At 43.7% G+C, this 12,209-nt stretch overlaps 1 protein-coding gene across 1 annotated transcript in view; it reads left to right on the top strand.

Moving 5' to 3' along the window:
- LOC102853053 (serine/threonine-protein kinase DCLK2-like) overlaps window positions 1-6,966 on the top strand; it is a gene marked incomplete at its 3' end in the record, with an annotated part of 227,857 nt that extends 220,891 nt beyond the window's left edge. Inside the window, exons 10-11 of the mRNA XM_006903305.1 lie at window positions 6,514-6,633; window positions 6,820-6,966. Of these exons, the coding sequence (XP_006903367.1) occupies window positions 6,514-6,633; window positions 6,820-6,966 (267 nt within the window). The remainder of the gene's footprint in view (window positions 1-6,513; window positions 6,634-6,819) is intronic.
- Between the last annotated feature and the right edge of the window lie 5,243 nt (window positions 6,967-12,209).

Below are 12,209 nucleotides of genomic sequence, written 5' to 3'. Positions count from 1 at the left end.
GCAGTCCATGGTACATTCAATACTCTTCTCCAGCACCACAGCTCAAAGGCATCAATTCTCCTTCTATCCTCCCTAGTCATTTTCCAACTCTCTGATACATAACAAGTAATTGCAAAGACCATGGCCTGTATCAGACACACCTTAGTCTCCAGAGACACAGTGTTGCTCTTGAGTACTTTAGAGAGGTTCCTAACAGCAGACTTTCCCTTCGCAATATGTTTTTTAATTTCTGGCTCCAAGAGTGTTGACTGTGGAGCCGACCAACTGAAGCTGTGAACAGTCTCTTCGCCATCCGTCCTGATGCTGCCAATTGGTCCTGTGGTGAGAATCTTTGTCTTCTTGACATTGAGCCTCAGTCCATACTGAAGGCCGCAGTCCTTTACCCTCTGCAGCAAGTGCATGAGATCTTCCTCAGTTTCAGCAAGCAGGGTTGTTTCATCTGCATAACGCAGATTGTTAATAGATCTTCCACCAATCCTGACGCCACACTTCTCCTCATAGAGCCCAGCCTCTCGGATAATCTGCTCTGTATACAGGTTGAAGTAAGATAGACCATTTATAAAAATTTACTCATAATCTTTAATGACTTGCAGACAGATAAAATGATTTTACAGGTGAGAAAATATAGGAACCGATTAAATAGCTTTACAAAAGCTTTGCAGAAGCAAAGCCGTGTTAAAAATATTGGAGACTTGATTTCACAGTCCACGTTGTTATTATTGTTAGATGCTGTCAAGTCACTGCTGACACATAGTGACCTTGTGTACAACAGATCAAAACCTTACCTGATGTTGGCCAGCATCACAGTCTCTGCTGTATTTAAGACCATTGGTACAGTCACTGTGTCAATCCATTTTATTGAAAGTCATCTTCTCCTTTGCTAACCTTCCTAACAACAATACACATTTGTCTTCACAGAAACTATATCTAGAGATTGGAACATTTTCACTGTCATAATTATTCTTAGTGCAAAACTCACTAAGACAGTGAAGAGAGAGTTAGTGACTGGATTGCATCCAAGGAATGATGAGCAAATAAGCTGAGAGTCTAACCTAGTTTTGGGTGAGCAGGACAAGGTATAGGGGAAGATGAGGAGAGGTCTTAGCGTGGCCTTGAAAATTAAGACTTTGCCAGAGAAAATGACTTTTTTGCTCCAAGCAAGCAAAGGTCTAGGTGAAATGACAATAGGAGTAAAGAAAATGAATAGAGGAGTTCACAGGAGGGGTGGGCTTGGATTGGTAATTGATTGAGTGCCCTCGAGAATGAGAAAGGCGTCTGGTGGAGCTCCCCATTTCTGCTTTGGGCAGCCTGCCTGGTTCATTCAGTAAATGAATTCCTCTGGGAAGAGAGAATGTGGAACTGAGAATGGTTAAAGAGAGAGTGATTGGTTTGGTTTGGGAATCTTGTTTATTCCCCTAATCTATTTCTCCCCCTGCTTCCCTACCCCCAATATTCATAGTCACCATGGCCCAAGATAAGGCAGTGTTCTTTGCCAAGTTAGCAATTTTCTTTGTCATTTTCCTTTACACTAAACAACAGAGCACCACCATGGAATGATTCATATGCAAATTATTTTTAAAGTTCAAATAAATAACATTAAGTGCTTGAATAATGTAAGTGCATTGTGGCCCAAACTGAAAGGGATATTCATTTCCTGTTTAGAAATTGTATTTTCCTGGAAAATATAATATAAAGAGCATTTCATGTGAAAATAGGAAAATATTATTTGTAGAGTTCCGTGCAGTCTTTTTTTTTTATGTGTTTTTATTTTCTATTAATACTTTAACAAAAGTTTACAGAAAACTTGGATTTTCATTCATTCACTGTTGCATGTTTTCCTCCGTACCGGCCCCCAGTTCGCATTTCTCTTTAAAAAGAGCCTTTCATTGTTGCACAATTTCCTCCTTCCCCCTGCTCCCCAGTCCAATTTTGCTATCTATGCACCTCTTCTTCTGGACTGTGGACTTTTTGTTTACCTTGCATGATGGTTAGTTTAAAAAAGGATTGTTCCTGTTCCTTCCTAGACAATTTTACAGTGATAGTCAAGAGCTGAGAAACAAAAGCAAACAATTCCTGCTTCCAGCAAAAACATGTGCTGTGTTCTTAGAATACCAGCCAGTGTGCAGTGGGATCATTGAGCGTGAATGGCGGTGGGGGAAATGGCCTGGTGCCCTCTCAGCACTGGGAATGTAACTCTGCAGGCGGGCCTGGGAGCAGGTCCACAGTACACACCGGAAGACTTTCTATTGCCCTTTTTATTAAAAAAAGATAATCGCTTGGGAGAGGTGCCGCCTCCTGATGTGGTGGACGTCTTGTTTTAACTCCCATCTGAGAGACCTTCTTAGGGTACTGGTGCTGGGGATTATTTTACATGTGCTGTTCTAAATTAGCATCACAAATAGAAACCCTGAATAGAAGTAAATTTATAGACTCTGCCAGCTTTGAAGGAAATGGGGAAAGGGAAGAACCAGAGTGGTGGATATATTTAAAATAGCCATTTTGTATTTCATGTTCACGACAGCGGTAATAACTATGGCTGTCTTTGCTTCACACAGAGGGAAATAAATTCACTTCCTTGCTTTTACATGTTCACAAAAGTCTGTGGAACTCTGCCTCTTAGCATGATTAAGGAAGTGCTTGACACGGATGATCTAAGGGTTGGAAACACGTGCACAAGTGTGAAGGCTCTGCCTAGTCCTCCTCCTGTCTCCGCGATCACAGATGTTGGCTGCAAAGCTGCTTTTTCTAGGGGCAGGACCAGGATTCTGTCTCTGGCTTTGTGTTGCTCCTTTATAACTTAGACTTCTGGGACTTGGACACAGGTCAAAGACCTGGCCCCAGCCTTCGGTTGTTACGATCTGGGAGTAGCTGCTCATCCACTGGATTTGGAGGGGTTTGCTGAGAAATGTTAAAGACTTTCCCAGCCCCACTCATTAAAAGGAGCCCACCTTCTCTTTCTGTAAGACCTGGCAGCACTCTGCCTTCAACCCCAGCCCAGTCTGATATTCTCAGGTGCGCCAAGTTTTTCAAGAAACCAAATTGTTTTCACGTAGGTAGCCACCATTGTTTTGAAAAGTTCCAACTTGATTCTATCAAAGCATTTTTCTTTAGAAGGCAATATTGTATAGTACAATATTGCATGCCAGAAATCTAGGTTTGAATGCTTGCCTCAAAGGACTGTTTTAAGGATAAAATATTAAAACAGTATGCAGGTACTTTGCCTGAGGCCTGTCAGGTAATGAGTAGATTCATGGTGTTGGTTCCCCTTTCTCCCTTACTTCTCTTTGCTCTGTCATTTGCCATTTTACTCATCTGGAGCTGTTGGGGCAGAGTTCATAGGACCCCACCAGTGGTTCTGTGGAGAAAAAGAAGCCATCTCTCTTCCCCTGCAGTGTATAACCCCTGGAGCACAGTTAGATCTGTCTGAAAATTTTCATTGTGCTTTCCCTGAAAGTCTGTAGAGTAAGTAGACATTTAATGCACCAGCGCATACAGTTTATTTCTGTGACGTTAGTTCTAATCCCCACGCTGTAGCAGCACTCCTCCGTCTTCCTCTTGTGGTCTTGTTTCTGTCTGCCTCCCTTTCCTATCCCATCCTGCCTTCTGAGCTTTATCTCTGAGAAAAATGCTGCCCTTTTGATCATGCACGCTTGACTATTCTCTAAAGAGAATGTCATTCCTTGGGATAATTGTTGTTGGTGATTGCTTTCAAGTCGAGCACCACTCATAGCGGCCCTATGAAAAAAAGGCTGGAAGCCTTTCTGTAACGACATTTATCAAAGTTCATAGTCTCTGGAAGCATGTGGGTTAGGAAGTGGATGCCGCTCCTGCTTGGTCACCATATATATCTGTCCGTTATTCATTACAGACTTTATTCCAGTCTAGGCTTGAAGGATGAGTGAGAGCCATAGACTTGGGGGTTCCACTAGTACCTATGTGATCAGAGAATCTGGTTCTTTAGGATTTTGAGCTTTGTTCCACACTGTTCCTCCACTCTACCTTCTTTGGCAGTCCATTTCAGAGTGGTCTACAGCACAGTTCTCCTTGAATGTGGAGTAGACATGAGTCAGAATGGACCTGAAAAGCTGGTCACCTGGACAAATAGACAGTGCACTCAGTGGTCTAGAATCATGACACCCCCCCCACACACACACACACGCTGCAGGGGCTCCCAAAAGCTTTCTTCTCTATGTTTATTTGTTATGATTTATTTATCCAAAAGGATTTGAGTTGACTTAGAGTAGAAATACATGGCTATAGGAGGATGGGAGGAACCAGAAGTAAGTAGCCTGAAGTAGGGATAAAATGATAATATTTTTGCAGCGCTACACAAAATTGAGTTCCAAGGTTCATGATATCACTCACTCATTGATACATATAGTCAGAAGTGGCTCACAGCTGACCCTCTGGCAAGTTTTCACAGGCTATCAATCGCACAGGAGAAGACTGCCTGTCATGTGTCTGCGGAACAGCTGGTGGATTTTAACTGCCTGCCTTTGGGTTAGTAGTACAACTCCTTACTAATAGGCCAGCAGTTGTTGCTGTCATGTGCTGTCAAGTTGCTTGCAACTCATAGCGACCCTATGTACAGCACCTCTGAACCCTGTTCTTTCCTGAGCCAACCTTATTTTCTCTGACTCACCTTCCTCTATTTCCCCAGTCACTGAGTCAGTCCATCTCATCGAGAGTCTTCCTTTCTTGCGGTGGCCTAAAAATTCATGATAGTAAATATTCAGATAAATTTATATGGGCATGTGTGTGTAATGCATTGTTGTTGTTAAGTGCCGTCAAGTCATAGACGACTCATAGTGACCCTGTGAACAAAAGACTTGCACACTTGTTTAACTTTCATCATTTCTCTAAGTTCAAAGAGTTTCCGGAGGCAAGCTATTTTGGAAGTGGATGCCACTCCTGCTTCCAAGCTTGTTTTAATTGGGTGCTCCACCAAATAGAGTCTACCATGGGTAACCATTATCACATTTGACACATCAGTGTCACAGTGTTTAGCATCACAGCAACCACGAGTTACCTCTGTACAGCAAGTGGACAGACTAGTGCTATACCACTTAGAAGAATGTTTGACCAAAAACAATTAAAACCAGGCCTTAGGGTTGTAGATTAAAATCACCAGCCTTTGGCTTGGTAGCATAACTTTCTACTCAGTAGGCCAACAGAGCTCTCTGACTCATGGTAATTATATGAACAACAGATCTAACCCTCACCCTATCCTGCACCATCCTCACAATCCAAGACACACTCAACCCATTGTTACAGTCACCATATCAGTCTATCGTGTTGGTTGAGCATCTTCTTTCTTCTCTGACCTTCCGCTTCTCTCAGCATGATGTCATTTCCCAAGGACTGGAACCTTAACTGTTGTTTGTTGTTAAGTGCCATCTAGTTGTAGAAGAATCATAGCGACCCAACCCATATAGAGAACAATTAGAAGTTGTTACGAAACATTCTCTAAACCGAGCATAATTTATTCTTGAAATTAATGATCAACAAATAGGTCAGTGTTGAAGATTTCCTGTTTCATAATAATTGTTTGTGACTCATGAGTGAGCATTTTGAGAGTAATTACTTGGTGCTGTGAGTAAACATTTATGCACTGTTGGTCCCACTGGCTTACTCACCTGCACTGATAATCAAGTGGTGTTGGGGGAGGAGGCGTGATTAGTGTTAAAATGAGACTCTTTCTCCCTGTGGTACTGTATGTTTCCAGATTTCTGAACCACATGATGATGAAGAACATTCATCTGGCAATGATTCCATACGCAGTCATCAGGGGCAGGGAGGGGGACGTTTCTTTTTCATGATTTCTAACATTAAATGCAAATTCATATTGGTCACAGTTTAAAAGCTAAAAATATGTTAATGCCAAAAATTGCCTGCCATAAGCATACTATACTTCGTACATGCCTGGTATTTATTTATGTGCATATGCTGATGTTCCAGTGTTAGGAAACATCACATAGAAAACAGGAAGATATTTTGGGCTCTTGTGAGAGAGAATCATATTTTCCTGTATGTGGAATTCAGTATATGGGTCTCTGTTACCTCAGTGCTTAACAGGACAAGAAAGAATTCTGGGTTATCAAGAGGCCTTGACTTTAGCTTGGCACAGATATGCATAAAAGAGTTACTGCATCATCTCCTCAAAAAGCTCTTGACACAGGTCCATTGTGTGGTTCAACTAAACCATAGGCTTTCATGTCCCAGGTTTTTGTGGGATTGGAAGGGATGAGGCAAGAAGCACTGTGCTCTTTCCCTGGTGGCACCACGGGGCACTTTGGAGGGGCACTGGGGAGCTGTTTCCTTTTTGTAATGGCCACGAGGAGTTCTTTGGTTTGTCCTGTCTTTCTGGACTGTTGCATTTCATATTAGTGCCAAGAAAGATGGTCCCGTCAGCATCAGCCCTCTAGATTGTTTCTGTTATGTTCTCTGGCCCCCAGGACGTAGCTGAGGGTGCTGTGGTTTCTGACCCACCTCTCTGAATGCTTCCTTTGGCAGGAACACCTGATTGAGAATGAAGTGTCAATCCTGCGCCGAGTGAAGCATCCAAACATCATCATGCTGGTGGAGGAGATGGAAACGGCTACTGAGCTCTTTCTGGTGATGGAATTGGTCAAAGTAAGAGGATGCAGAGATGTGTTTTGTCCTAACCCCAGGCCCCATCAGCCGAGGGTTTGGTCCTGTAACGTGCATTGCTCACAGTTCCTGGATTTCTGTAGCACTGTGTCAACTGAGACACTGTCTTTGTTACCTTCCTAGTTTTACCAGTTGGTGTCGTGATGTGCTGTCTTGTGTGTTCTTTAGGGTGGAGATCTCTTTGATGCCATTACCTCTTCAACCAAGTACACAGAGAGAGATGGCAGTGCCATGGTGTACAACCTCGCCAATGCCCTCAGGTACCTGCACGGCCTCAGCATCGTGCACAGAGACATCAAGCCAGAGAACCTCCTGGTAGGTCTCCCTAGTTTTGGTGGTGTTGATTTTTCTTTTTTCCATTTCAGCATGTACTTTTCTTCTTCTCTAGGGATCCTTGTTGTTGTTATGTGCCATTGAGTTGCCTGCAGCCCATAGTACCCTAAGTACAACCGTCTCAACCCTGTCCTGTTCTGAGCCAGTGACTCTGACAGAACTAATCCCATTTCTTCAGTCACTGAGCCACTCCATCTCATCCAACGTCTTCCTCTCTTATGCTGTCCCTCCACCCTTCCAAGAATGATGTCCATCCCCAAGGACTGTCCCTCCTGGCCACATGCCCAAAGTCACCAAGACCAAGTATGTCAATATTTATGTGTTTAATTTCCATTTATAAATAAATATTATGTAGCCTCTCTGCCAATCCTGCAAACTGGGATTGAGAAAATCTATTAAGTAGGAAATCTGCAAGTCTCAGTCAAGTCAATGACTATGAAATATTAATGGTCTTATTGAGTTGATGTAAATGTACTGTTTACATACTATTCAATAGCACAATTGTATTTATGTTTGATTGCTGGTACTGTCAGGTGAAAGATTAACAAGAAAATTATTGTATGGTTTAAAAAAAAAAAGACCTCTGTTGAATGAGTTTGAGATAGACATAGAGATTTACAGGGGATAGTTGAGACATGGGGTCACTATGTGCCAGACAGAATTTTGGAGATAATCTAACTCATTCATCTCAGCTGTGTTTTGGTGTGAGGTGCTGGCTGGTCCCTCACTCTTGGTCACTACATATGTGACAACATAGCCTTGTTTCCGTGGGTTTTCTTGTCTGTAATATTTGTGCATAAAACCAGCCAGGCCTGCCTTCCAAGAAGCCACTAGCTGGGTTTGAAGAAATAACCTTTCTCTTAGCAGCCAATTACAAACTGCTTATACTACCTACCCTTGTGTCCCAGTTTTACCCCAATGGAAATGGAGAGAAAATTGAAGACCTTCAAAGTCTGCCCCCAACTCTCCTCTTGTGCAGTTTTCAGCCTTGAAATCCCAGTGAACGGTTAGCTATGAGTGAGTTCCCTTTTGACAACATGCGGTTTTGAGTTTGATCCTGTTACTAACTCTCCCTGTCCACCTAGCTTTTGGTGGCACCTCTCCGCCAAACCGTGTTTCATTCACCTTCATGTTGTGGTTTGATCACTAAACCCAACTTGGTAACTGGGATCCAGTCTTTGTGACAACATGATTCTAGCGAAACTAGCTAGGGAGCCACCTGCCTTCCCCCTGATGCAACAGGTAGCTTCTCTGTTTATACCATTCGAGGCACCAGTTACCAGAATGATCAGCCCTGCATGCCAGGTCCCCTTCCCCAGTAGTGAAGACAACTTTAATTAGCATTAGATCTCCATTGCTTTGTCCTCTCTGGTATCCTAAGAGTCGTTGTTGTTATGAGCCATCAAATCAACCACCACTTACATTGACCCTATGAGCAACAGATCTGACCCTGGCTCTGTCCTGCACTATCCTCACTATCTCTGAGGCTCACACTCATTGCCACAGTCACTGTATCCGTCCATCAAGCTGAGTGTCTTCCTCTCTCTCTCTGACCCTCTACCCTTCCCAGCTTGATGCCATTTTCCAAGAACTAACCCCTCCTAAAAACATGTCCAAAGTGTATAAAACAAAATTTCATCATCCTTGCCTCTAAGGAGCACCCTGATTGCCCTTCCTTTAAGGCATATTTGTTTGTTCTTCCAAAAGTCCGTGGAATATTCAGTACTCTTCTCCAACATCACAGTTCAAAGGTATCAGGTCTTCTTAGGCCTCCTTTACTTATTGTCTAATTTTCAGAAACATAAAAAGCTTCACATGCATGCATCTCTGACAGCAGTGTGATGAACAGACATGTTCATCTTATAAGACATGAAGCAAAAGTTATTTCTTATTAGACATTACCCTCCCTGGGCAGAATTCAGTCATGGCTTCCACTACTTCCTGTTGCACCTTCCACAGTGTAGTGAACTGAAGATTTGTCTGTGAACTTACGACTGCAGGCATGTTAGGGGCAAGGACTGTCAGTTGACTTCATAGCCCGTGTTTTGGACAGTGCCAAGTAAGCAACTGCAGGTGCAGAGAGCCGGCCACTCACTAATCAATCACTCCTTAGCTTGCAGAATACTTGCACGTGTCTAATGCTCTGGTTACCTAGTGGCAAGAAGCTGCACTGCAATCCCAAAAGCATATGGTTCAAATCCACCAGTTGCTCCATGAGAGAAGGATGGGCAGTCTCCTCCAGTGCAATAACTGCCTCAGAAAACCCACTGAAGGGTCAGTTATGGGTCAGTTTCGACCCTACAGTACACAACAACAACAACAAATGCTTGTACAGAGGTTTCTGGTTGCCAAGAGATAAGAAGTTGCACAGCTAGTCAGTCCAAAGGCAGTCTGAACCGGTCTGACTCCATGGGAGAAACACAGCTAATCTCCATAATCCTTTACAGCCATCAGCTATGAGTCAGCTCCAATTGGATGACAATGAGAGAGTAATGCTTGTCCTACACAGATTATTGTTAAAGGAACTTGTACTGGTGTGTAGGCTTGAGGGTTATTCTGGGGACTTTTTTTGCTAGTTCTGAATCCTTGTTTCCCCTCTGGTAATATCATTTGATGATCTCTGAATGTCCATTTAAAATGATGTGAGATTTTTCTTGCCGTCTTGTGCCTTGAAGGGATTGTATTTCATTGCTATATGTTCCTATTAGGGAAATAAATATCCCTGCTGTGTAATAAAAGATGGATTATGGGCTCGGTTTTATGAACTCCAAGGAGAGTTGTAAACAGCCCCAGGATTGAAGCGGGGATATGATGTGTTCTCAAAACAGGCCTCTTGCCCCTTACAGTGTCTGTCAGGCCCAGGGCTCCTGCCCCAGGTGACTGAGCTTGACTAAGGCCTTTACAAGAACAGGAGAAACCAGGCAAAAATGGTGGGCTTTCTTTCTCTCATCTGGCTAGATACAGCTAATGTGAAGCTGATGGGATGCCTCCCTGACTTCTTCCTGCCTCCACTGCCCATCTCATATAGGGGTCAGATTATTTACATTCTCTGTGAAAATAGGAGCCCTGGGCCCCCAGGGAGACATTGGTCACTCTGGAGCCAGCCATGCTGTGACTCTTGACTGCTGAGGCCAGCAGGGGAGGTGGCCCAGGCGCAGGCACACTTTCAGGAAATCTGGGAGTGTCTTATTTACTTTCCCAGTCTGACATCCCATTTCTTCCTCTCTTCCTCCGCAGTGCCTCCTTAGGCACTGAGAATTCCTCCTCTCCACTTGTCCTGCATTGTGGGTAGACAGTGAGATGGGAATGATGTTTCCAGTATCATGCATCTTGGAAAACAAATAGTAACTTAGATCCAAGTGCCACAGGTCCTATTCTACACGACCAGATGCCCTTCACAAACCTCAAAGTGCTCCTCTGGGCAAGGCTAATGTTTGAACCAGTGGCATCAGGTGGATTTCCTGAGTGGTGCAGTTAAGTTGCTCAGCTGCTAACCAAATAGTTGAAGGTTTGAGTCCAGTCATAGGTGCCTCAGAAGAAAGGCCTAGCAGTCATCTTGTGACAAAATCAATCATTGACATATCCATAGAGTGTTCTCAAGCACACACGGGGTTACCATGCATTGACATCAAATTCAGCCACAATTGGTACTGGTGGGAATCAGATTTTTTAAAAACCATTCACTGCATGTTTCTAAGTAAACATGTTAGATCCTTGAAGCCCAGCTGGATCACTCAGGAAATTCGAGGTTTAGGAAGTTGGTATTGGCCTGGGAAGAGGAAGTGCCGTTGAGGCACTAAAAGTAGAGACAGAGTGGCTGCCTGCTCAGAGACCTAATTCAGTTTTTAACCACCACAGCGTTCAGACGTCTGATTTGCATCCCCGTCTCTGGTAGCACAGCCGTAATTTAAACCCCTGCCAGCAGAGACGTATGGGCCGCCCTGTCAGGGGGCACAGGGGTGGCCATTAAGGCCATGAGTTACAGCCTGGCGGTGCCCTGTCAGAGTTAACTATGAGAGACCAGTGATAAATTCCGCATCAGAGGAGTTGTGGGGACAGGGGAGAGAAGAGGGCTGCTTGCTCATATTTGAAGTCCTTCTAAATCATTGTGTTGGCATTTTATTTAGAGACCTTGCAGTGTTTACTTTGTATATGAGATCTGCAATCTTCTCTTTTTTCCTTGCATTCTAAGGGCAGCTTTGGATAGAAGCATCTCTCTGCCTGTGGGTGGCGTGGTTTTGAACACTATAAGGCTGGAGTCTTCACAATTGTGATTGTTCAAATTCACTCAAAACTTGTATATGCATGCAGGCCACTGCCTAGGTTAAGATAGGTACCCCTTCCCTGTGATAGGTGTGCCCTCTCTCCACCTGAAGATACAGAATCTGTTGCAGAGTGGGGTGTAGTGCAAAACAATCATGTTGGTTAGAATCCCAGACTGGCCTCCTGCTAGTGATTTGAGTTCTCTTTGCCGTGGATTCTTTATCTGTAAAATGAAAATATCACTTATTTTCCTCTTTTCCCAGTTGGGATGATGATAGAAGCCCAGTGAGAAAATGTCTTGGTTTTAAAATCTCCAAACTCGAGTCAGAATGTCAGTTTCAGGGGAGAACAGAATTACATGCCAGAAGGTTGTTGGAGTTCTCTGATGACACAATGGTTAAAGAGCCAAGCCACTAACCCCAAAGTTGGAGGTTTGAACCCACCAGCTGCCCCGTGGCAGAAAGGTGTAGCCGTCTGCATCTGTAAAGAATACAGACTTGGAAACCTTTTGCATCACTTCGACGCTTTCTGCTCGGGTCTAGAAGTCTAAAACAGTGGTGGGGTTTGGTTTGGGGTGTGTATGCATGGAATATGAGGGTGTGCATTATGCGTGTGTCTGTGTATGTGTACAGTGTATGAGTGTGTTTGTTGTTGTTAAATATTATCAAGTCAGAACCAACCCATAGCTGACCCTCCAGAGGGTTTTCAGAGGCAGTTTATCACATGGGAGAAGATTGTCCATTTATATAGGTATATATTGCTATTGTTAGATGCCATCAAGTTGACTGTGACTCATAGCAACCCAATAAAAATGAAAGCTAAGCCATGTCCTATCCTGGGCCATTCTCATGCACTCTGCCATATTAAAGTATATATAGATATACACCCAGGGCTGGGGGCCTAGTGGGTAAGGAGTTGAGCTGCTAATTCAAAGGCAAGCAGTTCCAATAGACTAGCTGCTG

This window comes from Elephantulus edwardii, unplaced genomic scaffold (genome assembly GCF_000299155.1).
Source record: "Elephantulus edwardii isolate Elephantulus edwardi_28Jun2011 unplaced genomic scaffold, EleEdw1.0 scaffold00558, whole genome shotgun sequence".
In the NCBI taxonomy this organism is placed as follows: domain Eukaryota; kingdom Metazoa; phylum Chordata; class Mammalia; order Macroscelidea; family Macroscelididae; genus Elephantulus; species Elephantulus edwardii.
This window is presented reverse-complemented; position numbering and strand designations above follow the sequence as displayed.